General features: G+C 41.3%; 1 protein-coding gene across 2 annotated transcripts in view; it reads right to left on the bottom strand.

The window, feature by feature from the left end:
• Window positions 1–24377, bottom strand: part of LOC309585121 (paralemmin-1-like) — a gene marked incomplete at both ends in the record, with an annotated part of 123638 nt that overhangs the window by 58397 nt on the left and 40864 nt on the right. For both annotated transcript variants that reach the window (XM_082301646.1, XM_082301645.1), the window contains 2 exons: window positions 2458–2588; window positions 18723–18803. In XM_082301646.1, the coding sequence (XP_082157772.1) occupies window positions 2458–2588; window positions 18723–18803 (212 nt within the window). The remainder of the gene's footprint in view (window positions 1–2457; window positions 2589–18722; window positions 18804–24377) is intronic.

Here is a 24377-nt window from a genome sequence, read left to right on the forward strand (position 1 = left end):
AGGAAGGATGCTTCTCTTTCACCACAGCTATTCAAGTAGTAGAAGCAGAGGCATGAGAAAAGAACCTTTTTGAGTGCTTCAGTGTGTGTGGAAGAAATGCTGCTCTCTGTCACGATGATGGGATGCTCTGCTTCAAGAGGAATGGGATGACTGCACATTGCCCCTTGTTAAAGCAGGGTCATGGGTACTGGCTGCCAACAGGCACTGCATATTGCCCCTCACAAATAAGCTTCACCCTGATCTAAGAGGAAACACAAAAGATATATATTTTTAAATATATTATGTATTTTTATATATATTTTCCAGTATGTGTGTCACAAGACTTTTTCACAGATACATTGATACTGCAGCTGCTCTTTGCTTGCACATATGATGCAGTGTGACAATAATGAATATGCAAGATCCATGGCACAGTGGATAGTGTGTTTATAGTCCTGTGGAATCAGCCTTAGGGCTTGTCTTGAAGTAATTTTCTGTCCTCCAGGTGAACCAGATTAGTCTGTCCTCTGCCACCCTTGTTGAGAGGGTTCAGGCTTTTTTGCAGAGTTCCCCTGGATAGGGCATAATGGACTTCCAAAGGGCCATTGATCCCCTCCAAACATGAACAGATGAATGATGTCCCTGTAATACTTCCCCTTTGTTTCTTTCCTGGGAATGCAGTGGGAAAATGTAGTGCACAGGCAGCAAGAAAAATACTTGCAGGATGAGTTCGTTCTACTTCACTCCTCAGGATAATGGGCTTGACATTGACTCTCTTTTTCTTCTCCCTTCTACAGCCCTTTACCTTCTCAGCCTATTTTGATGGGCTCTGGATGTGTCATGGATGTAAACTGTAATTAGACTAATGACCTCAACCTCTGCTGTCTAATATCTACAGTTCAGACATAATATTTTCTCACTTAAATTAAAATACTTTATTACTATCTTTGGAATTCCCTTAGAAAGACAACAGGGAAGTTTAGTGTGCTAGCAAGGCTGCCACACAAATGTCTTCAACTCTGGAGAAAGCAGCTGACCTGTCATTTGACAGATAGGTGGTCACAGAAGAAGAGAGCTCCGCTACTTTCAAATATTCAAATACTTGATTTGATGGCTGCAGTAAGGAAGTTAAAAAGCAAACTACAGGGGAAAGGTTTTGCACAATCCTTCATCCTACACTTTGAACTAATTAAGTGAAGAGGTTTCACTGCCTTCAGTGGTGGTACTCGTATAGCTGAAATTAGACACTCTGCTGGATGGGGTCAGAGCTCTTAGCACCTTGCAGCATTCAGCACTAGATGAAATATGTATGACAGTACATATTTCTGAAGCACAGTCCATGTATTCTTTCCCTATACAGTATTAATTTATGAAGTAAAACATCAGGTAGCATATGAAATCTAGAATAATATGAAATCTAAAAGAAAACTTCTAAAAGAAGTTTTTTTGCCTTATGTTACCACAAATGTAAAAGAACAATATACAATCTCAGTTTCAATTAACACGAAATCACAGGACAAAGATCAGTAGCAGGACAGAATTCTCACATTCATGCTGATCTACATCTTCCTCATAGTAGTAATTTAGCATTGTCCAAGCTTAGGGAAGGTCTGCTTGTGTATATCCTCAAACAAACATTCTCATTGACTTTTCCAAGAAATTTCACAAGAAACCTGCCATAAGACAAATTGAATTCACCAGATGATAAGTTAATACATCAGCCCCTGGACTACTGGTCCTGTTCCTTTTTTCTCTGTTGTAGCCTTAGCTGACATATTTATAAAAGTTGTGTTGCCAAGTTTTACCAGCTTTTGCCAGCTGAGAAAACTCTAAATTTACATAGCCTAAATGATAGAAACAGCTCCGGAATTTGCTCTGTGAGGATTAAAAGCACTGTTCTTATGAGCTTTAGAGACCTTTGTTTGTAACAAAAGAAGGGAAAACACAAAAAAGAGGACAAATGTCAACTCAGACTGCAGCGGGAAACTGATAAAAGAAAATAATTCTAACACCCAAACCTTGCTTCCGAAAACAGTAGGTATTTGATCTGCTGATGGCATCTGCTGCTGCATTTCAAAAAGTCATTTGCTCCAGTGAAGTGAGTGCAAATGGGTGCTCTCCCTCTTTGAACTAATTTTGGCTGTAGGAGGTGTAAAGGAATGGAGAATCTCTTGAGTGTTGATCAAGTCATACACATGCATCTGAACGGGGAACTTGGCCCTCTTTTTAGCTACCTCATGAAAGAAAACCGTAAAAGTCCATTAAACACAAAGATAACACAATGACTCTATCTTGCACAACATGGACATCTAGGAGACAAATGCTGGGCATATTTGGCTGCATGTGTGACTGCCTTTTACAGGCTTGCCTGGGCAGCTGCCATTAGCTGCTGCCAGAAATGGGGACCTTGGCAAGGAAAGTTTCCAGCTGTAACGGGAGTGATTGTTCTTAGGCAAAGCTAAAGGAAGCTGTCCCTACCTGTGTATGTTTTCTTCCAGCTTTTTCACCTTCAGCTCATCCTCTTCTGACTGCTTCCTTCTGGCTTCCTCCTCTTCTGCAGTGCCAGCAGGAATTCCCTGTAGCAGCCATTTTTCCCGAAGAGCTTTTGACTGTAATGCAAAAAAATCCCATGTCTTAGCTACAGACTGAACAAAAACTATCTGAAGATTGAGAAGAAGCTGTCTTTGCTTCTGAATATTAGATTGTCCCCACTGAATTTCTGCTTACTGCTTCAGACAGTTGATAACAGCCGAACGATTAGCTGTTTATCCAGATGTCAATTCTTCCACACTGAGGAGTGTCACTTTTACAGTATAGAGTTTATTTACCATCGATGCCTTAATATGAAGTTATTTTTAGCTCCTAATAAAACCAAGAGTCTAAAATTAGCTAATTAGCAAGTCCTGCAAGAACTGACATTTTTGAACTGAAGTGTGGATTTCTTGTGAATGATAAGGCATGTGCTGGAAGGACTAAAGTCATAAACTTTCCAAAGCTTCAAAAACAAAAGATCAGTGTGCTCTAAATGTAATGTTTTTCATGGAGTATAAAAATAGTCTGCTATTAAATCAGTCAAAGCTGTAGTTTTTTGATTTATACAGCAGATGTGTCTCCACATACTTACAGGCAGACAGACAGACACATGTATACATAAACATGAGCACACACATCATCTCTTGGGCACACACAAATTAGAACAAATGAACAAAAGTCCTCCAGAAATCATGGACAACCCAGGACACAGAAACACTGCTGAAAAAAGCATCAATATCCTTCACCCAAGAGAATTATTCCTGGGAGTTTTGTTGTGCTTTCTATACCAAAAATGTGTCTATAGCCTCACCTGGTCCCCGTTTAATACAACTGCAGCTTATCCAGGGTAGTTCACCAGGGGAGGTGCACTGTTTGAAAGACATGCTTTACACTGCATATGTGCCTTTACACAGCATGTATGTTCCTTTTCTGGCCCAAATCCGGCAGAGGAATGCAGTGGATAGGATGAGGAAAATCAGGAGCCCAAAGTCCTAAGCAGGACTTTGCCCCTTGGCAAGAGGGAAATAGAGCTGGTGGAAAAAAAGGTCAGCCAGGTGACCAAACAAACTTTCCCTTGCATTGATCAGTAAAGGGGAGCCTTGGTTTTGAATTTGCAAAGTGATTGGAAAGGCTAGTTCAAGGAACCAGCTCCTCCTCTGCAAAGAGGAGTTAATCAGGAAATCATCACTTCAAGGAAACTGGATTTCAGAGGCAGCCTAAACATGCCGTATGTATCTTTTCAATGCCATGCTTGTCGCTGGAATGGAACATGACTTGTGCAAACTATGTATAAGGGGAAAACATTAACCACCAAGAGCAAGCTTCAAACCTCGCCCAAAATAGAAACATTTTTGACATGACAGACAAGGCTTTCTTGCAAGTTTTTGAGTGTGTGTGTGTGTATATATAGACATAGTATCTATGCACAAACTATTTTTGTCACTCCATCACCTATTTGATGTCAGGCAATTAGATTTTAGTAAGGCAGCAGACATAAAGCAATGTACACACAAATTGTATTTTATAAATTACTCAAGCTTTCACTGGCTTTAACTGTGCTGTGCATGAGAGGATGTCTAGGCAGATTTAAAGTGATTTCTATGTGAATTAGGACTTGTGCACAACAGAAAAGGTCTCATGCTCTTGTCCCATGAGTCCAGTTCAACAGTCAGACCCACTGATGCTGGTGACATACTTTACCTGGCTGAATTCAGCTTTGCTCATGGCCTCCAATGTGTTAGTTTCCAAAACATTACAAGAGGCTATCTCCAGCCACAGTTTCTGCAGTTTGCTACTCCTCGTCCTGGCACTACCATCTGCTAGTGCTTCCTGCCACATTTAATGTGCCGGTAGTGAAATTTTTGCGTTCAAATGAGCTGATTACTGGCCAGAATTTTCATGACCTCATTCAGACTCACTGTGCTATAGAAATGTCCCCTCAGAAGAGGACTCTTAAGTCATCACTTGTATGAAGAAACAAAGTGAGACAGGATTTACAGGTCTTGTGGGGCTAAGCATTTCACAATCTGCGCTTTGGCTTTTAAAGTCTCCATAGCACAGCTCAGTGGGTACCTGCTAGGCTAAATCCAGTGCAGAGCCTAGTGAAGGCTGATTGTTCTTTAGCAAATTGCTGCCTTTTCTTTCAAATGTGGACCAGATGCATGAGGAACTATGTTGCTGCGTGTATCATATTCAGCTGTGGTCTTGAATCTGAAATCCTGAGTGACACTCAGTTGGAAAAAACCCCAAAGTTTCTAAAGACCAAACTCTAAAGATGAAGACAGCCTTCTCTGCTCTAAACCTGTTTTAAATATGGCTCCAGCAAAAATAAATAGATAAAGCCTTTGACAAAGTGCTGCTTGGACAGCACTGGCACTGAAGACATTAAGTTAACAGTCACTCCTCTCCTACTCCAGAAGGACAGATAAAACCCAGGCTTTTTTAATGTGCTTTTACAGAGTCTTCATGCTGATGCTCACATAGGGAGAAGTCAGTCCCTTTAGCACAACTGCTGTACACTAAAAGTAAGGTATTTTGTACAGCCTTTGTTTTGGTCTTTGTTTATAGGAGACACTTAAGCTACAAAATCACATGGTTTCTTTCTTCCAGATTTTTTTTTTTCTTTTAACCTATTAATAGCATGAATTTGAAACTGGAAAGCATCAATGGGATATTTTAAAAGACATATTTAGAGACAGGAATGCTATGATGTACTAAAAATCCTCCCTCTCGGGTGAAATGTTAGCATATTTTATCTAAAACAGGAAAACCGGAAGCTTTGATGTTTCTGGCTCTCCTTTTTAAGATGAAAATTAAGGCATTTGTTAAATACTATACTGAGGAATTCAGACAAGAAGACTGAGAAATGGAAACATTTATAAATGCATTTCCTACACTGCAGACAGTCTATTTGCCAAGCTGCTGAGGTTGTGTGTATTTATACACTCGCTGCAGATACGATAGGCCAACAGGCAGGCATACACCAGGGGATGCTGGTCCCGCATCTTGCTGCGTAGCAAGCACTTTCTCCCCAGCCAGATAACTGGTGTAGGGATGAAGCAGCAGGCAGGGGTAGAAGAATTTCTCACCTGCTTTAAGCCAGCATTTCTCAAGGAGGTGTTTTCAGCACAAGCACGTAGGGAAGGCCTTGGTACACATGATGAGACTAAGGGTGGGTAGTGAGGGAGTGCTAGAGCTGTGCTGGGTGCTTAGGCACCGCTCCTGGATATGAGACAGTCTAGTGAGGCAGCCCACATCAAAGCAACCCAGACAGATGCAAACCAGAACCAGATGTAGATTGGAAACAAAAGAGAGTTTGCTGCCATCTGTCCTCCATAGCTATGAAATTTCAGATATGTTTCTTAAAAAAATCTTGCAAAATCTTATCCCAGGAAGAATAGGAAGTGTTTCTCAAATGTGTTAAAAGAAGGTTTGCATGAGGATGGAACCCAGAAATACCCACCTGTATGAGCTATCCCCGCTCAATGATATTGTGCATTTGCTTAACAGCCTGTGATTAAAATGGCCACAAGCTAGTATTTCAGCATTGTTTCTCCTTCATTGTCTGCTATGAGCTTTAACTCTCTACTGCATTTTAGAGCTTTATGCACCAAAGTTGTGCTGTATGATTAGATGTTGTCAAAATGATAAAGAGTTCTTAGAGTGGCCAGATACACTACTGTAAAAATATAGGTATTTTTACAGCTCATTGAGGTACAGCTCATTGCCATACTGGAATATGTGAATATTGTGAATACAGTGAATATACTGTACTTTCAGAAGGACCCACTTCATTGATGGAGCAGCAGCTATGCTATGTACTGTTTGGTATAAGTATTCTTTCATTTACTGCAAGAAAACAATTTCTTCAGGGCTAAACCTTTCAACAGAAAATAGATCATGTCATTAAAAATGCTCTCTGTTACTGAAGTGGAAAGGGCACCAGACCTGTGATCCTCTAGGTTGCCACTACTCTCAGTTGATTTGGTTTGTCTGCACAGAATTGAAAACTGAGATTGTAAAAATAACTGGCAGCTTTACTTGGTTTCGTTAATTCAAGGATAGGAAAACAGAGTGACTTTTGCACCATGCAAAAAAGGAAAAAACCAGGTCACAATTAAGTGAACAGACCATAGTGAGGACAGAAATAAGTGAACAAATGTTGGACAGGACAGAAAGAAATTGTGCCAAATGTCTGAATGCAGCAGACACAGTGATGGCCATAAAAGTGGTGCACAGCAATCTTCTGTGCTATTTATTCCAGTGTCATGCTTCAGGACAGTGAAGCCTGAGGGCTTTAAGTTATTACATTTAGTGCTAGCAAGGAAATAATGCATAGCTTCTCAAATGCACACAGTAGAATTAATGCTGTATATCCAAAGAAAACCTTTACTTTTAGTGCTGCATTCTGCTTTAATGTTGCATCGAAAGTTTACGTATTGGAGGACATTTTATTACAGCAAGTAAAACTTTTTAGCATCCTTTTCATAAATCATTATGCCTATTCCATGCCACCTCTGCAATCCCTGCTTTGTGGAAGCTGATTAGTTCTAGCCATCAGCCTTGCTAATTTTGAATCAACTTCCATAAACTTTGTTCATAAGAATAACACATTTCCAGTCCCACATGTATTGTAACAGTGTCTTAACCTGAGGCCCAGACACATCTGCCAGACTTGACATGACTTTTCAGGACAAGAGAAAAGCCCCAGTCCTTGCTGTGCTGCTACCTTTTGAGGTAGTTCCTTAAACAAGCTTTGTGTGTTTTTTGTGCTTGCAAACAGTTAGGGGACAATCAGTACTATCTCTCCTTGAAAGCAGTGCTTGCTGAAGTGGAGCACTCTTCTGTCTCCTAAGTTCAAGGAAGATGATAATCCTGAGAAGAAACAAAGGTCAAAAGTTGACCCAAGAGAGCCTCCTCCAGTAAAATGTGCCTGCTCTTGTGAAACACTTCTGGATGTGGATTATTCTGGGTAATTATGGTCTTCTGTGCCCTAGAAAACAGCCGCTAATGATTCCTGGTGTAATTCCACTGAAATCAGCAGGGCTACATCAAAGGCACTTTTACTGAAATCTTTAAGTCTTTGCCAAATTGAAGTTTTGCCAAAAGTCTTTGCATTTTGAGGCCTGAAGACCATGAGACATTAACATTTTAGAGCTGGAGTTATTTATTAATATGAAATTATTTTCTCCCTCTATCTGTTTAGTATCTGTGCCATGGAAAAACATGAATGCAAAAGGTTGGTTTCCCAAGTTCTCAAATATACATATAACCAGCCCATGGCCTACTAAAAGAATGCAATGAACATCTTCTTTTGCCTGTCACTGTGAGTCAGATATTACCCCCAAACACTCCCATTAGGATGCTAGCATAACCAGCTGCATTTCAGATTTGGTCTCTGCATTTCAGAAAGTTACCTCCATGCAAAAAGGGTGAGGTTTTCAGGCAGATCTGGAGCTCTGGAGGCAGCAAGGAGTCTGACTTTGCTGTTTGCAAGCTACCTGGGGCCCCCCCATCACCCAGTGGTTCAGCTGCAAGAGGGAAAGCCTCACAGAGCAGCAAAGCCTGTTCTGCTTGTGTGTGCTCCCAAGCATCTGCATGGGCTGATATTACTGAGCTTGTAAGGGACACAAGTGCAAGAACAACCACTGTCAAAGCTCTTCTGGGATTCCTCCTTTGTCCTGCCTACTCTCTCTCCGTAGCCTCTCCAAACACTGCATTTCTTGCTGTCGTGTTCTTGTGCAGCTTCCCCAGCCGTTCCTCTGGCTCTAACCCAGCTAGTACAGGCTACCCAGCATGTCTGGGTCTGGCCTGCTGATGCACAGCACTGTTGCCAGCCTTAGCAAAGAGGTTACTGGGACATGAGGTACTGAGATTATAGAAAGACTTGTTCCTTTGCCAGCAGGCCTTCCCTTGCCTTTAAAAAAAAAAAAAAGGTTATTCACATGCCTGTAGTGTGAGCAGGCATGTTAATGTTAGATGCCCTTAACCATTTGTGAATAAATATGCAAATGAAGAAAGGGGCTGTAGACATAAGCTGTATGACAGGTAAGTCCATCTGGAAATTAGCAGCTGCTTGGAATGTATTCCTAAGTGATGCTGTAGTATTTAATTTTCCACTAGGCAAATGAAAGAGTCTGACTCTGCTCAGACTGCTGCAGAGTTTTCCTGTATGGGTTTTCAGTGTGAGAGAATCTACTTGCAGAATAAAGGAGAGGTGTGGTCCTCAGTAAACACAAGAGATTCTACACTCCCTGCTGCAAGATGGTTGTGGCCTTGTATGGTATGACTGTCCCTGGAGCAGGACAAGCAGCCATTTCCAGCTTGCTGGTATGATCTGGTTTTATATAGCAGCAAAACTTCTTGTTGCCTTTCCAGTTATCTAAGACACTTGTTCTAGCCCAAGGAGCATGTGTGCATGATAGATGGTATGATTCAAGCATTGCCCAGATTAGGGAATTAAGCCAAGCTGAAAAACTTGCAGCTTGATTGTAGTCTCTACTTGAATCACATTGTCATAGCTTCCATATGTATGATTAAACAACAACAAAAAAATATCCTAGCTAGTGAAGCTTAGCCAGATCAAGAGCAAACAGCATGTTTATAAAGAAGACTAAACATCATCCTTTGGACTTGCCAGTTTGTTGTTGTTATTCTTTGTTCAGGAAATGAACAAAACATTTCTTAGAAATATCTTAAGGAAGAGATGTCTTAAAAATTTTTTTAAGGATTACATTTAATCTAAGAGTTGCGAAGATTGTCCAACAGTTGGTTAATGTGTATTCATCACACAGAATATTAAAACACATTAACTTAATTTTTTCCATTGTGTTTAGACCTGTCCACTGCAATGGACAAGCTTTTGTGACCAGGCACTGGAGACTGATGGCATAACCTCTTCCTAAGTTTCTTCTCAGCACCACAGGCATGGGTAATTTGCCTGAGTTTTTCTTTTTCATAAAATCCTTACTGCAGTGGACCACTGAGGCCAGGATCGCCAAAGCAGTCTGCTCACCAAAGGGACTAGTGCTCTGCCTGTCCCCAAAAAGCATGTCTCCTGTTTCCCTACAGCTCCTGGAGTAACAGAATTTTGGTACAACACTAGTTAGTAGCCACCAGGCTGTGAGTGTAAGGGGGGTACATGTGGGGAGATGAGAAAATAAATAATAAAAGAAGCAAGTAAACAAGTAAATAAAAATAAATAGTGGACACTATTATAAGGCCCCACCTGGAACCACGGCAGACAAAAGACTTCGCAGAGATTATCTTTCCCCCTTGTTTGCTTACTGTAGCAGGTACATTTGAGTGCCCTTTAGCTCCTCTGCGTATTTACACAGCCACTGCTTTTTCTCAAAACACACGTTCAGCACAGCAACAGAGCAGACAGGAACATGTAGAACAGTGCAACATGACTACAGAAACGGGTGAGGGAAGACTGAGATAGCTGGAATGATTTGTGCTCACTTGGAGAAGGGCTGCATCTCAGCTTGGTGCCCCCATGACAAGGCAAGGGGCTTCAGTGTGAGCCACATGCAACCAGAGCTGCAGATGCATGGAGAAGGCATGTCTGTGGCATATGACCTGAGGGATGGGTATGATGACAGCTATAGATAGCTTCTTCATGAAGGTCTCTTGCTTTGTCTGTTTAAAAACCTCACATGAACAGGAACTGCAGCTGTACATATAGAGGCCCTATTAGGAATGATTTTTGGGGACAAAAAGCACCAGTTTATGTGCTCAGAGTAAGCTTCCCCTTCATTAGGAGTAGTATAAATATTAGCATTAGTGTAAATATTCCGAGTACATTGCTTTAAAATTGTTCAGGTCCCATTTATTTACCTTTGTAAATCAAGTAGACAGTTGTTTCCAGTCAAAGATGAAGAAAATGAACTAAAACCTGAGCTCTTTTAGCTTCAAGGAAACCTACCACAGCAAGAGACACTGTCAAGACTCTGTAAGAGTAGACAAAAAGTTTGTATCTCTCTCGTTCAGATCATTCATCAGCTGCAGAGCACTGGCCTGTACACACTAGTTTCACTGACAGGGATCACGGGTACGGCCCAATACAAGGTAAGTGTTTCCAACATTCAGTAAAAACTTGAGATGACATTGAGATGAAGCACAATGAGCAGTAAGATGTTCAGTTAAGCCAAGCACATAAGTCTTTTCTACATATATTTTCTAAGCATCCAGTCCACCAGACATTTCTGCTTGAAGTAACAGGAAGATATCTCTTCTAGAGAGTGTGTTTTACGCTGGAGAGTTAGAGTTTATTTTTCAGTGTCTCTCTTTAGAAAGTCTATTTAAAATTTCAGACTTTTTTGTTGCAGGATGATAATGATGGCTCTGGTCAATTGTTTAATATTTCACTTGTGGCAAGGTTAAGCACCATAATGAGAGTAAACTATAAACAAATGCTAGCAGCTGCTGCAGAGGTGAGGGGAGGCATGAGGAGAACGGGCTGCCCTGGCAGGCACACACCATCAGGAGCACAGCTTGCAAAAGGGGATGCTGCAATGAGGTCCCACATGGCCCAACCTAGGAGCAAGTCTCCAGGGGGTGGATCATGGGATTCTGTCCTGGTAGAGAATCCAAATGTATTGGGATGAAGATGGGCATGGGAAAAACCTGCTTCTGTTGGCAGGAACGCAAGGAGATCTCCAGGGTTCCCTCACACACAAATTACTCCTTAAATCCATGAGAACATCTCTGATTCCCAGAGAATTTTGGAGCTAGAATAAAAAACTTGCAAGCTAGTTGATGTTTCTGGCCTTCATGCAGTTGGACTGAAAAGACTGAACAAGACATCCTCTTAAAGATACACAGATGAAAAGAGGCACCACCGTTTTACCTCCTGGTGCCAGAAATTTAGGTATGCTTTGGTTTTCCCTATGAGTACTTACTCCGTGTTTACAAAGCAAGTAAAGTGTACTGTGAGACAAGTAAAAATTAATAAAAAGAAAACCTCTGTAATGGTTAACAATCTGGGATTTCAAAAATTCTCAAACCTCTCCCCCCAAAACAAATAGGCTTTGCAAGTTATTTTTACTACAGAGCCATGGTTGTTTTCACTCTTATCTCCCAAAAGAATAATTTCCTTTCCCTATTCAGTCTCACCGTGGCTTCAGTTTGTCACTCCTTCCCACATGCACACATCAGTCAAAAGAGGTAAAAAGAAAAGTTCTATTTCAGATATTCCTTTCTTTCCCAGTCTTAAAATTTCTTATACTCATTATTTTAAAAAGCTGGATTCAGGTGATGTGAATTAGTTTTTGAATGTGTTTCAGGCCATTGGGAGGGGCTCAGGTTGCAGAGTGCCGTAAATGTCCTTGAGCTACATTGGCACAGTCTGGCTGCAACAAAATCTGCTGGAGTGGCTATGAGGTGCTTGAAGGACCTTGTTACTGCTTGAAACCTGAACACTAATTTTGATGCGTTTCAAGAAGTTCTGCCTGTATGGTATGCTTATTTACATGATCATCCCAGGATAATTCTGCCCCAGTTCAAAGCACAACTCACATGTAATCTTTTTCCTGAATAAAAGCACAACTTGTAGAGGGATCATACCAGAATAATGACAGCTGTGTTTCAATGACGTGCAAGCAGATAAGGAACATGAGCTAAAGGACAAAAGCTCTCATGTCTCTGTGGAAGTCAATTTGTGTAGCTGCCCTCAATAAATTATTCTATTTTTTAATTCTATTTTATTCTTTTATTACTAAAAGATTTTAACTGAGGATAGTCACTTTGTTTTCTGATTCCTTGAAAAGAAAGGCCTATAAGGATTTTTGAAACCCCTCCTTTCAAAATGCTACTTCTCAACAAGGATATCCAGGGTTTCATGCTCTGTAAACAATTCAGATAGAGTAGTGCCCTAAATACTTTCACTGTGCAGGCCTATTCCATCTCCCACTCCCTTTCTGACCTAATGAATCTGGATTTCTCTTCTGGATCATAAAACAGGTTAGCAGAGTGTCAGAGAGCCTCTCGATTCTCAGTTTAAATCCTGGTGGGAGACAAACTTCTCAGCAGAAGGTGGGCATCAGCCCAAAGGTGCTAATACACAGAATGGGATGAAGAGGGGTCTCCTGTGCTCTCAAAATGGAAATTCCTCTCTGAATTTGTTCTTAACCTCTCCATGCCCCAAAACTGCTGCTGATGCTCTCTACGGACAGATAGAAGTTAACTCATGTTCACAAGCCCTATTCCTCATGGCGGACTCCAAAAACCCCAAAACCTTTTGGAGGGACAGCAGCAGGGCATAAGCAATCCAGGAGCTTCCTGGAGTGCCATGATGATAACTTCCTTCTCCAAGTGATAGAAGAGCCAAGGAGAGGAGGTGCTATGCCAGACATTTTTCTCCCAATGAGGAGGGGCTGATGGGGAATGTGAAGCTCAAGGGCAGCTCGACTGCAAAGACCATGAAATGGAGTTTGAGATCCTTAGGGCAGCAAGGAAGGTGCACAGAAAGCTCACTACCTGGACTTCAGGAGAGCAGACTCTGGCCTCCTCAGGGATCTGCTTTGTAGAAAATCATGGGATAAAGACCTGGAGGGAAGAGGGGCCCAAGAAAGCTGGTTGATATTCAAGGATCACCTCCTCCAGGCTCAGGAGTGATTATCCCAACAAAGAGGAAGCCAGGCAAATACGCCAGGAGGCCTGTGTGCATGAACAGGGATCTCCTGGACAAGCTCAAACATGAAAAGAAAGCCTATGGAGTGTGAAAGCAAGGACAAGTGATGAAAGCAATTCTCCAGTGAGGAATACAAAGGGATTGTTCAAGCAGGCAGGGATCAGGTCAGGAAATCTAAAGCCTTGATGGGCTTAAATATGGCCAAACACATCAAAGACAAGAAAAAAAGCTTCTACAGATATGTTGGTGATAAAAAGAAGACCAGGGAAAACATTCAGTCTCTCCAGAAGGAAAAGGAGACCTGGTTCCCTGGGACATGGAGAAGGCTGAGGTACTCAATTACATTTTTGCCTCAGCCTTAACCAGCAAGTGCTCCAGTCACACTGTCTGAAATGAAGAAGGCAAAGGCAGGGACTGGGAGAATATAGAACCACCCACTGTAGTAGAACATCAGGTCCAAGACCATCTAAGGAACCTGAAGGTGCACAAGACCTTGGGACCTGATGAGAGAACTGGCAGAGCAAGTGGCTAAGCCGTTACTCACTTTATTTGAGAAGTTATGGCAGACTGGTAAAGTTTCCAGTGACTGGAAAGATGGGAGCATATGCCCTACTTTTAAAAAGGAAAAAAAGGAAGACCTGTGCAATGACAGGCCAGGCCAATCAGTCCCATCCACCTCAGTGCCTGCAAGATCATGGAGCAGGATCCTCCTGGAAACTGTGCTAAGCCACATGAAAAACATGATTGGTGACAGCCAACATGGCTTTACTGAGGGCAAATCACTCCTGACAGATTTGGTGGCCTTCTATGATGGAGCCATAAATCATTCGTGGATAAAGGAAGAGCAACAGATACCATCTTCCTCGGCTTGTGCAAGGTATCTGACACTGTTCTATATGATACCCTTATCTCTGAACTAGGTTTTGGCAAATATTGCACTGACCCTGTAGGGAATGGAGACTGGATGACACCACCAAACATTTTTTGTGTGCTTGGCTGAGTTGCCATTTGGTTTAAGTATTAATTTACTTGAAAATCATAAAGGGATTTGCTATAAAGAGATTACAAGATTCCTTCATTTGCAAAAGTTATCTGTTTCTCCACAGTGTTGTACATATATCGAGAGAGAGACAGACATACCTATTTACATTTTCTGACAGCAATTATTTTAAGAACAGATTAAATTGAGGACAGCAATATAACTGAAACTATAAAATTAAAATTTATTTATAGATGAGATGGTTTCAGCTAAAACTATACCCTAAGAAAATCTCTATAACAATGTAAAAGGCTTTCCTTTCCTTCAGAGTAAAGATGTAATTATGTTACAGATTGTGCTCATGAACTGCAGTCTTTAAGAAGCAGATGTTAAAATAAATAGGTCCCTAATATTTATATGACTGCAGAACTAAAATAACTGTGGAAAATGGATTTATTGTAATTGTAATAGTTAAAGTAACAGCAGAGAAGTAATTTTTCATTCAATTAGGAGGTTTTGTTCTGTTTATTTTATTACCATTGGCCACCAAACAGAGCTACCGTAAACAATTACAGAAATTCTATTCAACTAACTACAGAGGCAGTCAGATTTTGGAAGAAATACTGCTACCCTGGAGTTTATTTGAAATAGTAAACATCCCTGTTAAAACAAGCTGGCCCAACTGCTGCCTAGCTGAACAAGTTCTTAAAAGAAGTTGTTGCTTGTAGGTTGTATTGTCCAGTTCAACTGAGACACCAAAATAAATTTTAGTCTTTCTCCAGAAACCAACTAATTTTGATGGATACTGCACAAAATGTGTTTGGTGTAAGGTGAATTTTGACCACTTCTCTGATTTTAAACTCTAGAAGCTGGTAACACCTCCAGTTCCCATGGACAAGGAAGCCCCATTTGTAGGCATACAGCCAAGAAACTGCTGTGGCCTGACATTTAAACTCCATCTATTGTTAAAAAACACAATTTGACCTTGTATTATATGGAAGAAAAAGTATTATTTTCATCTTAAGGACTGGAATAGGTGTGAGGTTAGGGGAACTGTTGTAAATTGGCTCTTATTAGAGCAAAAGAGCATGTTCAATCTCAAAAAATGGGGCTTCAGAGCATCTTTATACCTGTTCCAACACCAAGGGCCTTTCCAATGAAGACATCTGATTGTAATGTAGACAAATACACCTCCTGCCTTCAACGGAGTGACCCAATGGCCCCAAGGTACCACACAGTCAGTCTGTGCCCACCAATGTCCTTACTCTGCAGTGATTCACAGAAGAGAGGATAGGGTTTCACTGTCAGCAAAAGCAAATTCAGCTTTTAGAGCCTATTCTACTCTAGACTCTCCTACTCCAGATTTTCACATTTGAAGGGTTTCACTTGATTAACTCTGAATCTCACAGAGAACATTAACAGCTGAGCCACACTTTTGTTCTGATGTCCTCAGCACCGACCTCATTCTCAGAAGCCTTTGTAAAAGGTGTTGCCAAAGTTTTGTTCACATTCAGTGCTTTTACTAGGTCTAGTGTTTGCTGGGTTGCTCTGCCTAGAGCAGTGGGACAGCACCTTCTGCTGCCTTGTTTTCAGCCAGATATATGGCAAGGGATAAATGAATGAACTGGTAGTAAAGTCATTTTGTCAGGGGTCTAATTGGCATTAGCAACTTGAAAACTGTAGGTAATCCAGCATAAACATTTGCAATAAACTATTTCTATTAGATATTTTCCAATGTGAATAAATTTTCTGAAATTAACAGAGACCCTGTAGCTTCCAGAACCCTTATTAGGTAACCTAACATGCTATTTTACACAGCGCAGGTTAAAAAGAAAATTACTCTGACACTGCACAAAAATGGAGCAAACCCACTGAATACTGGCATGAATGTCTTTGTGTGAATTCAAGCTGTTATGCTTGTGGGATCAACCCAGATACTGCAGACACAGGATTAACCTAGATTTCATTTTCAAAGGCTTCTTCACAGCAGATTTTAATGAACACTGATATGAAATCCTGGCACTCTATATGGACATCAACAGACACAGCATTTTAAGTAAATACAGAGGCTTCCTAGGAAAGCCTGGTCTTTTAACCCAGATTTATGCCTTGCACAGAATTAGATGAAATCCACATAATTCAGGAAATGAATCATGGTTCTACTTGCACTCAGAGGGAAAATATATGTTCTTATTTTGGTCTGGTGCATCAGACTGGTGAGCCATATCAGACTGAGGGACTATACTGATGTCAGACTTTGAGCCCCTGACTCAGAGAGGCCCAGGACAAACAGGGTGAGGTGAGGGAGAGCACTAGGGAAATGGAAGGGGGATACAAGTTTTGCAAATGAGCTAATCAAACTGGCAGGCAAAATATAATGTTGGTCAGCACTCCACTAAGCAACCAGAACACTGAACAATGTATGAAACAAAAATGCAGTTTTCTCTGTCTGTCTCCAAAGAGAAACAGAAACACTACCAGCCAGTGCCTCTATCTTAATTTTTAAATTTTTTTGTTATTTTAATTTTATGAAGGTTCTAGCAGCAACAAGGATGAACTCAGCAATCCCAGTTAGACCTCTGCTATCACCTCATTCAGGTGACAGAGACATTGTCTCCCAGCACACAATTGCTTGGTGGTACAGGCAGCTCGCAGAGCAGCAGTCACCATGACCACCCCTGTAAAAGCAGCACAATATTCCTCTGGTGACAAGTGATGCCACTGAATGGAGAGGTGGGGAAGATCTTATCATGTCCTGATGCTCATCCTCACACACAGCGTTACAGACCTTAAGTCTGGCTGTGATTTCAGCTGAGAAAGCTGCCATTTTAAAGTCTCTGCCATTAAATTTCTGTGCCCTGATCTCTCATTAGCTTTCTGTATGATTACTGATCTTGCTCCAGCCTGTGGGATAAAAAAACAAGGGACACAGCTATTTTTCGTGTGTGTCACTGAAAAAATCCATGCAGCAAAACTGAACCTCCACTAGTGGCAATCAGCATAGCAGGGCTGAAGTCAATATCCTCTACATCAGCTGAGGGGCTGATCCCACTGCACCACCTTGAGGGGTTTTACTTTTCCTATGGATGATGATAAAATACATTTTAGCAACAGCTATATCAAAGTAAAACAGATGAAGCAGAAAATTGACAGAACTGTCTATCCAAAAGGCTCCGCTTAAGGAATTTCTTGAAGAATCATAATGCAGTTAGCTTGGAAACAGTTAACATCCTAAAAGGAGTCATCAGCTTGGTAGCAAAAAGATAAAAAGCAAGCACTGTGAAGGTACTGGAACAGTACCTTACTGCTCTGCTGCAGTACCCTACAGTTATCAGAAGAAATTCTCCCCTGCCTGTAGTCAATGGCAGCCTGAACAAAATGGCAACTCCTGCTGCCCCACAGAAATGCAATCACATCTTTGACTGGAAACACCACCGTGTGACATCCACAGACTGGTGGTAAACCTGATGGGGCATTTGTGTAGGTGGTATCAATTACTTGGGCTTAACTGCATTGTGTTTACCAGAAAAGGAGGACATGCAGAACATGACTGCAGGGTCTTGGAGAGGCAGGAGAAAACCTGCCTGTAGCACAACTTGCAGTCTGGTCTACAAGTGCATGTGTGGGCAGAGATACTCTGCATATCATCTCCCAATGCAGGTGCACTGTTCAAACACACATATACATGTACACTTATTCCACAAGAAACCTAAATACCTTAATTTTAAAAACACAGCTCAGTTCACTTGCTGTGAGGACAAACTGTCCAGTTCTAATCATCTTTCTCAGATATTTTAATCACTGAAATTCCTCAGGCTCCCCTACTGAACTAATATACAAGATCTGACCCACAAATGCTCATCAGCTACAAAAAGATCACATGTATGTTTTTGTTCTTATCTTTGCTATGCACAAATATGCTACTGACAGGAGGGAGAAATGATAGAAATAGCAAGGATGGCTTTCAAATGATGCTATCTGCAGCTGTCATGGAGACCAACAGGGACTGGGATTGCTCGGCACCCTGTTAAATATCAAGGCGCTTCTCCATGTAGAGTCACACATACACATCAACACCTTCCCTGCATGTACATACATGCCCATTTTATTATGCCATGCATGCCTAATAACTCAATCCTACAATGAAATCTTTACACATGTACACAGATGCATGCTAACTACCACTCCTTCTGCAACACACAAGCACAAAACCTAATGACAGGCACCAGAGAAATCCAACGCAGCTCTGCAGGCAGAAAGTGCTGGCAGAAGCCATGCAGTGCACACCCAAACCACAGTGATTGGTGTCTTATCATTATGTATAATAAATAACACCATTTAATAATAACAGCACCACTGCGCTGCCTGCACTCACACCCTCCTGACTCCATGCTCCTAAACCATTTAAACAACATGGTCCTGTGCATGAAATGCACAGAATGAAAAGCAGGCAGGACATGATCACTGCAAGAGATAAGCTCCGGCAGTGAAAGCTGCTTCATGTCAGAGTGGGCTTTTCCCAGCTTTCAGACGTGTGATCTGCATGTCTAATAATGAACAGATTTAGTCAATCCATCATTTCTGGCATCAGTCCCTTACCTTGAAATGCTGCAGCTGAAGTATCTGGTCCTCAAGCTGTTGTCTCTTGCCTTCTATTTCTGTCTGCCTTTTCCTTTTCTCCTTGGAAAAATAATTTTGAGAGAAAGAGAGAGAGAGAGGGAGAGAGGGGGGAAGAGAGAGAGAGAGATCTCGTCAGAGAAACGGAGGCTTTAAGGGTAGCAGATTCGTAACAGCATGTAAGCAGTCAAACACATCTGTACAGATGTCACCAGTCCCATTCACCTGCTCCTCTGCCTGCTGGTATGCAAACAGCAGCGTTCTGGGAAGGGGCCAGCCCCAGACTGGCTGGTTACTTGCCAGTAGGAGAAATTCTCCTCGCTTGCTCCCAGCAGCCGGAGCAGCAACAGAGTGCACAGTCCCAGAGGAGGGGAGAAAACAGGCATTACAGCCGAGAGAGAAGTTAAAGGGACAAAGATGTGATTTTGCATTTGAGATTCTGGGGCCAAAACCATGGATAGTGTGGTGCACTTGTGTGACAACAAGGTGTCACTACAGCAGGGGGTAGTATCACGGAGGAGGTGAGCTGCTTGCAGACCTTATTTTTCCCCTTTCAGCAAGGTTGGTGGTAAGGCATTCCCTGGGCTCAATAGGGAGAAGATGTTTCAGCCAGAGGGCACAGGATTTACCTACAAAGTAAATGGGGTGGATAACCTCCAGCTGGCTGTGTTTAAAATTCAAGCCACCAGTGCACACCAGCAGCTGGCCATTACCAGGTCCCTGAAGCTGGACTGACCAAGTGGTGCCAAGGACAACACAGTCCTTTCCACAGTCCGTTCACTGCCACTCGCCTGTGCTCAGGCCGCTCCCTTCAGTGGGCAGCAGACTCTCTCAGGTGTTTCAAGAGGAGAACTGCTTTTACCCCCACAACACCTTCCTGTTAAGAAGGTCAGCTGTTTGCCTTTGTCAGTCTTCTGCAAGTTCTGGAGAGCATTTCTCCTCACCCATCCATCCCCATCCTGGACCAGGTTCCCTCTCCTGAAGGTCTTTTCTCATCTGAGATTTTGTGGTGAAGACAGAACTACTGAGTAATAAATGAAGGCAGTCAGTAAGCACATCAGCCTCTGTTTTTACTGCAACAATGGTATTTATTCTTATCTGCAAAACCTTTTTTTAAATTTAAATATTTTGGTAGCTGTAAGGTTGTGTTTGAAGACATTTGGGGATTCCTTAAACCCACAAAGTAGTTTTTTTAGTTATTTCTAGGTGCCCTACTGATGCTCTGGGAATTTTCTGCTTTCCAGGAATTTCAAATCTTCATGTCTTGTCCTCAAGGAGTATATGGTAAGATTCTGCCCATGCAGAAATTAATCATCCTTGTATTGGACATCAAACAGGGTATTTTGAGGGACAACATAACCCTAACAAGCAAGATCAGGAAACTTTAAAAAAAAATTATTAGTTAATGTCAAACTCACTAAAACCAAAGTAAAAATGGAGGTAGAAAACTGCCTGGATCACTTCTGCTCAAGGGTTAGATATCAGAATGCTGATGGAAAGGCTGGAGTAATGAACCCAGAAGAGGCAAAGTAGCTAAATGTTGCATATGTCAAGGAGTTCTTTAATGTTTTGCACACTCTTATATGTTGATTATTCATGTATATCTACATTTACACACACACTCCCCGTTGTCTGAAGTATGTAAGGATACTACTGCTGAACAAAAATATCCTCATAGGATAGAATCACAGAATCATGGAATGGCCTGTGTTGGAAGGGACCTTAAAGACCATCTCCTTCCAACCAACTTGTCAGGGGCAGGGTCACCTTTCCCCAGATCAGATTGCTCAGAGCCCCATCCAGCCTGACCTTAAGCAATCTCAGAGCATCCAAAACGTTCAGGCAACCTGTTCTAGCACCTCACCACCTTCACAGTAAAGAATTTCTTCCTGATATCTAATCTAAAGCTACTCTCTTTCAGTTTGAAGCCATTCCTCCTTGTCTTGCCTCTATACACTCTTGTAAAAAGTCCCTCTCCATGTTTTTTGTAGGGTCCCTTCAGGTCCTAGAAGGCTGCAATTAGGTCACCCCTTCTCTTTCTTGGGCTGAACAATCCCAGTTCTCTCAGCCTTTTCTGCTAGGAGAGGTGCTTCATCCCTCTAATCATCCTGTTGGCCCTCCTCTTGCTCCAACAGGTTCACTGAAGTTGTTTTACGGTAGGAAAATTAGCATTTTTAGTAACTAAATTGTCATAAACAGTGCCTATCTTGACATCTCACTGGTCTCTGCACACAGAAGACAGTTTGCATTTATGCACATACAGGCATACAGAATTTATGTGTGCACCTTTAAAAATCCTTCTGATATAGAACTGTGATCTGTGGATCATCACTCCTATCCTCAGTCTGCATTAGCCCTTCACATTTTTGAAATGAATAAGGTATTAGACGGTTCAGGGACTAAACCCCCTAATATTATTCAGGGACATCTCTTGCCATTTTTTTCTTTCTGTGATACTAACAGTGTACACGGAGTCTGAAAATCAGATTTTGTTCTCTGCTATTTCCTCAAACAGCTGGTTAGCCATGGACCAGAATAAAGTAGTTTTAAAAGCTGTTGCAGTTAATGCCTAATATTCTTGGAATAAGGATAATTCTGCCCTTTTGTGTCAAGCTGGCCAGATGAAAAAATATTGGATTTCACACATGTAGGTATTAACACCCCACATTTGACACACCATAGGCCAGCATAAGGCACATACATCTTCACTGTCAAGTGATCTAGATTGATAAGTGCATCTATATATATATACATATGTTTATACATAAATGTGTATACACACACACACACACACACACACACACACACACACACACGTGTGTATTCTGCCTTCCACAAAAACCTTGTCACTACAACATGTGATGGAAACCACCACAATATATCCTTTGGCTGGTTGTGTCATGCTGTATAATGGATGTAACAAGACAGCTTTATAAAAGATAGATGAAAACTCCTTTTCTTTTTGAGAAAGGGAAAGCACTTAAGAGTATTTTCCCTGTAGGCAGCAACACAGCAGGCACTAAAATACTTGAACTACTTACTAACTAGTGGATTCTGTGGAGTTAAATTGGAGTATTGCTCATGTTTCCATTTCACTGGCATTCAGACAGCCTGAGTGTATGCCTTTACCCTCTGATTTTGTACAAGCTATGGGTGAGGAATATGGGTTATAAAAAGTACTTTTTTTTTTCTCTAAACATTGTGTGAATCAGGACTATTCCACCTTCAGGTCACAATATCACTTTCCATTCAGGTTTATCCCAGTCACTGAAGGTTGGGACTGTATATGTACATGGTTTACATAAGCAGGTTCTGGAAAAGTGTGGTGGAAGACTGGACTGGATGACAAAAATCCCACCAAAACCATCATGTCAAGGATTTTAGACATCATTCCAGTCTTCACTTAAACAGTCTTCTGCTTCAGTACTTTATGGAAACATGGGATTTGAAGCACATGCTTAACTTGAGCATTTGTTAAGTCACTTTTCTATGAGCTGGCCAGTAAATGTTTCTCATTATTTTGTCCCTTTACTTACACATAACTTTTTTCCAAATATTCCTGCTAAATTACAAATTTCTAAGGGTCCTGGCACCAAGAAAATAGAGTGTTTACTTTAAACAAAAAGGTCTACTCCCAAAACTGGATTGAAGAGAGGGGGAAAAGACCGGAACTAGCTTTACTGTGATTGTGGCGTTTTTAAGGAAATCATATGTATCTTTCTGACGTATATCTATCTGTGCTGCTTTTGTAAGAATACAGTCAGCCACCAAAGATGGTTACCCTTCCAAAATGGTAGAGGAGTACCATTTGGGAGGTAGTCTCAGGGCACTCTGAATATTTGAGATATTAATAAGTAAAACAGGATTTAAGGTTTGCATCTCTCCCTTCACCAAATTACAAGGAAAACCAGGGAAGTTAAAATACATTTTTTTTTTTTACTCAGACCTCCATGAGTGGAAAAGAACATAGGTCAAGCAGCAAGGTGACTCACACTGTGTAAAAATGAGATCTGTATTCAGGCATTCATAGGTGGATGTGCAATATGTAAGCCATAAATTTATTTCCAAGGAGGTAGATTTTGGAAAGGATGAAATTTTTAGCATTAAAGTTGGTCAGTGTCATCTTCCTATTGCTAAAACCCAAATATATCAGATACTCAGTAAGAATCCTTGCACTTGGAAAAACAAGAGGCATTGGGAGGATCAAATACAGATCTGTGAAATCATGGAAATAGCCAGTGGACATCTACTTCTCACTCCAGGAAAAAAAGGGGCATCAAGTGAAACTGGATGGGGCAGGTTTGAAGCCAATGCAATGGTCTGCTGTGGAAATCATTGCCTCAGGATGCTGTGGGTTCCAGAACATGATGGATGTCCCAGGGGAGCCTGAGGACAGTCAGAGAGAAGGAACAGTTACTACAGAAACTGAAATACATCTGGTTCAGTCAGCCCCTGAACTACATATGATTTTAAGGACTTCTACTAAGTTTCTGTGTGCTTTTGTCTTTCTCTCATTGTTAATTCTAACAACTACTGACTTTTTTCTCTGAATAGTGAGTTATGTTGATCAAAATAACCTACAGTTTAGTATCACGCTTCTCAAACTGTTCCAGTCAAAACAACCCAAACAACCACAAACCATTGCCACCAACTACTAAAAACTCAAACCCAAAGCAAGTATAAGATCTTGAAGAAAACAAGCTATACCAAAACAATTCCCCTAATATATTGCCATCACAGAATACTTCATTTCTTCATTACAAAATAATTTTTGTTCTCATTTAGAAATCTGCCTGCGGAGCGTGGGAAGAGATACAAAGATTACTCAGCCCAACAAGCCACAAGCGTCTGTGGAGAAACATGCACCTCTAGCAATCCTTGGGGCTGTAAAGACTTGGTAAGGCCCTCTGGACTACTTGTACTGTCAGAAGCACCTGATTTCTTTGTTTTAAATCCAGGTCAGACCTGTGGAGAAAGCACACCATGAAGCAGCACAGAAGCTAAGTTCTATTTGATGGACCTCACTGTGAAAATACATGCCTAAAACTGATGTCAGGCTAAGGCTTATGGAACAAGTAACCAAGATAACATGCTGGGATGAAAGAAAACATCCCCAACTCAACAGAAAATCCAACAGGGATCATGTGAACCTTGAGTAGAAGGGTGGCACATCACTGCAAGAGCTACCATCAGTAGTTTCAGAGGTTTCCCATTGGAATCATCCTGCATGCCAAGCAAGTGTTCAGTCTGACACAGAGGTTGTGACAATATTTGCCTGTTGTGACAATGCAAAATAAATGCACCCAAAAATGACACAAGTAGAGGAAAACCATAGTCTGCTTCAAAGCAAGGAAAACAGTTACAAAGAATTGTCTTCAAAGAATTACGTTAATTTCTTCAGCAAGTGATTATTTTCTCTACTCTGCCCAGTTGACAGATATCATTCCCCTGTATTTAAAACTCACATATTTTTAGGGCAGGAAGTAAGAAAAAAAACCAAGCAAAAGAGTTACTGACATCTCATTTTTCTGTTGCCAGTTTGGAGACACCCAGAACTCTGTGGGAAAAGGAGCATCTGGGTTCTGTAAAAAAATTTCAACCTGCAGTTCTCATAATCCCAAGAAACCATTCCTCAGG

This window comes from Coloeus monedula (assembly GCF_965178545.1).
Source record: "Coloeus monedula genome assembly, chromosome: Z".
Taxonomy (NCBI): Eukaryota; Metazoa; Chordata; class Aves; order Passeriformes; family Corvidae; genus Coloeus; species Coloeus monedula.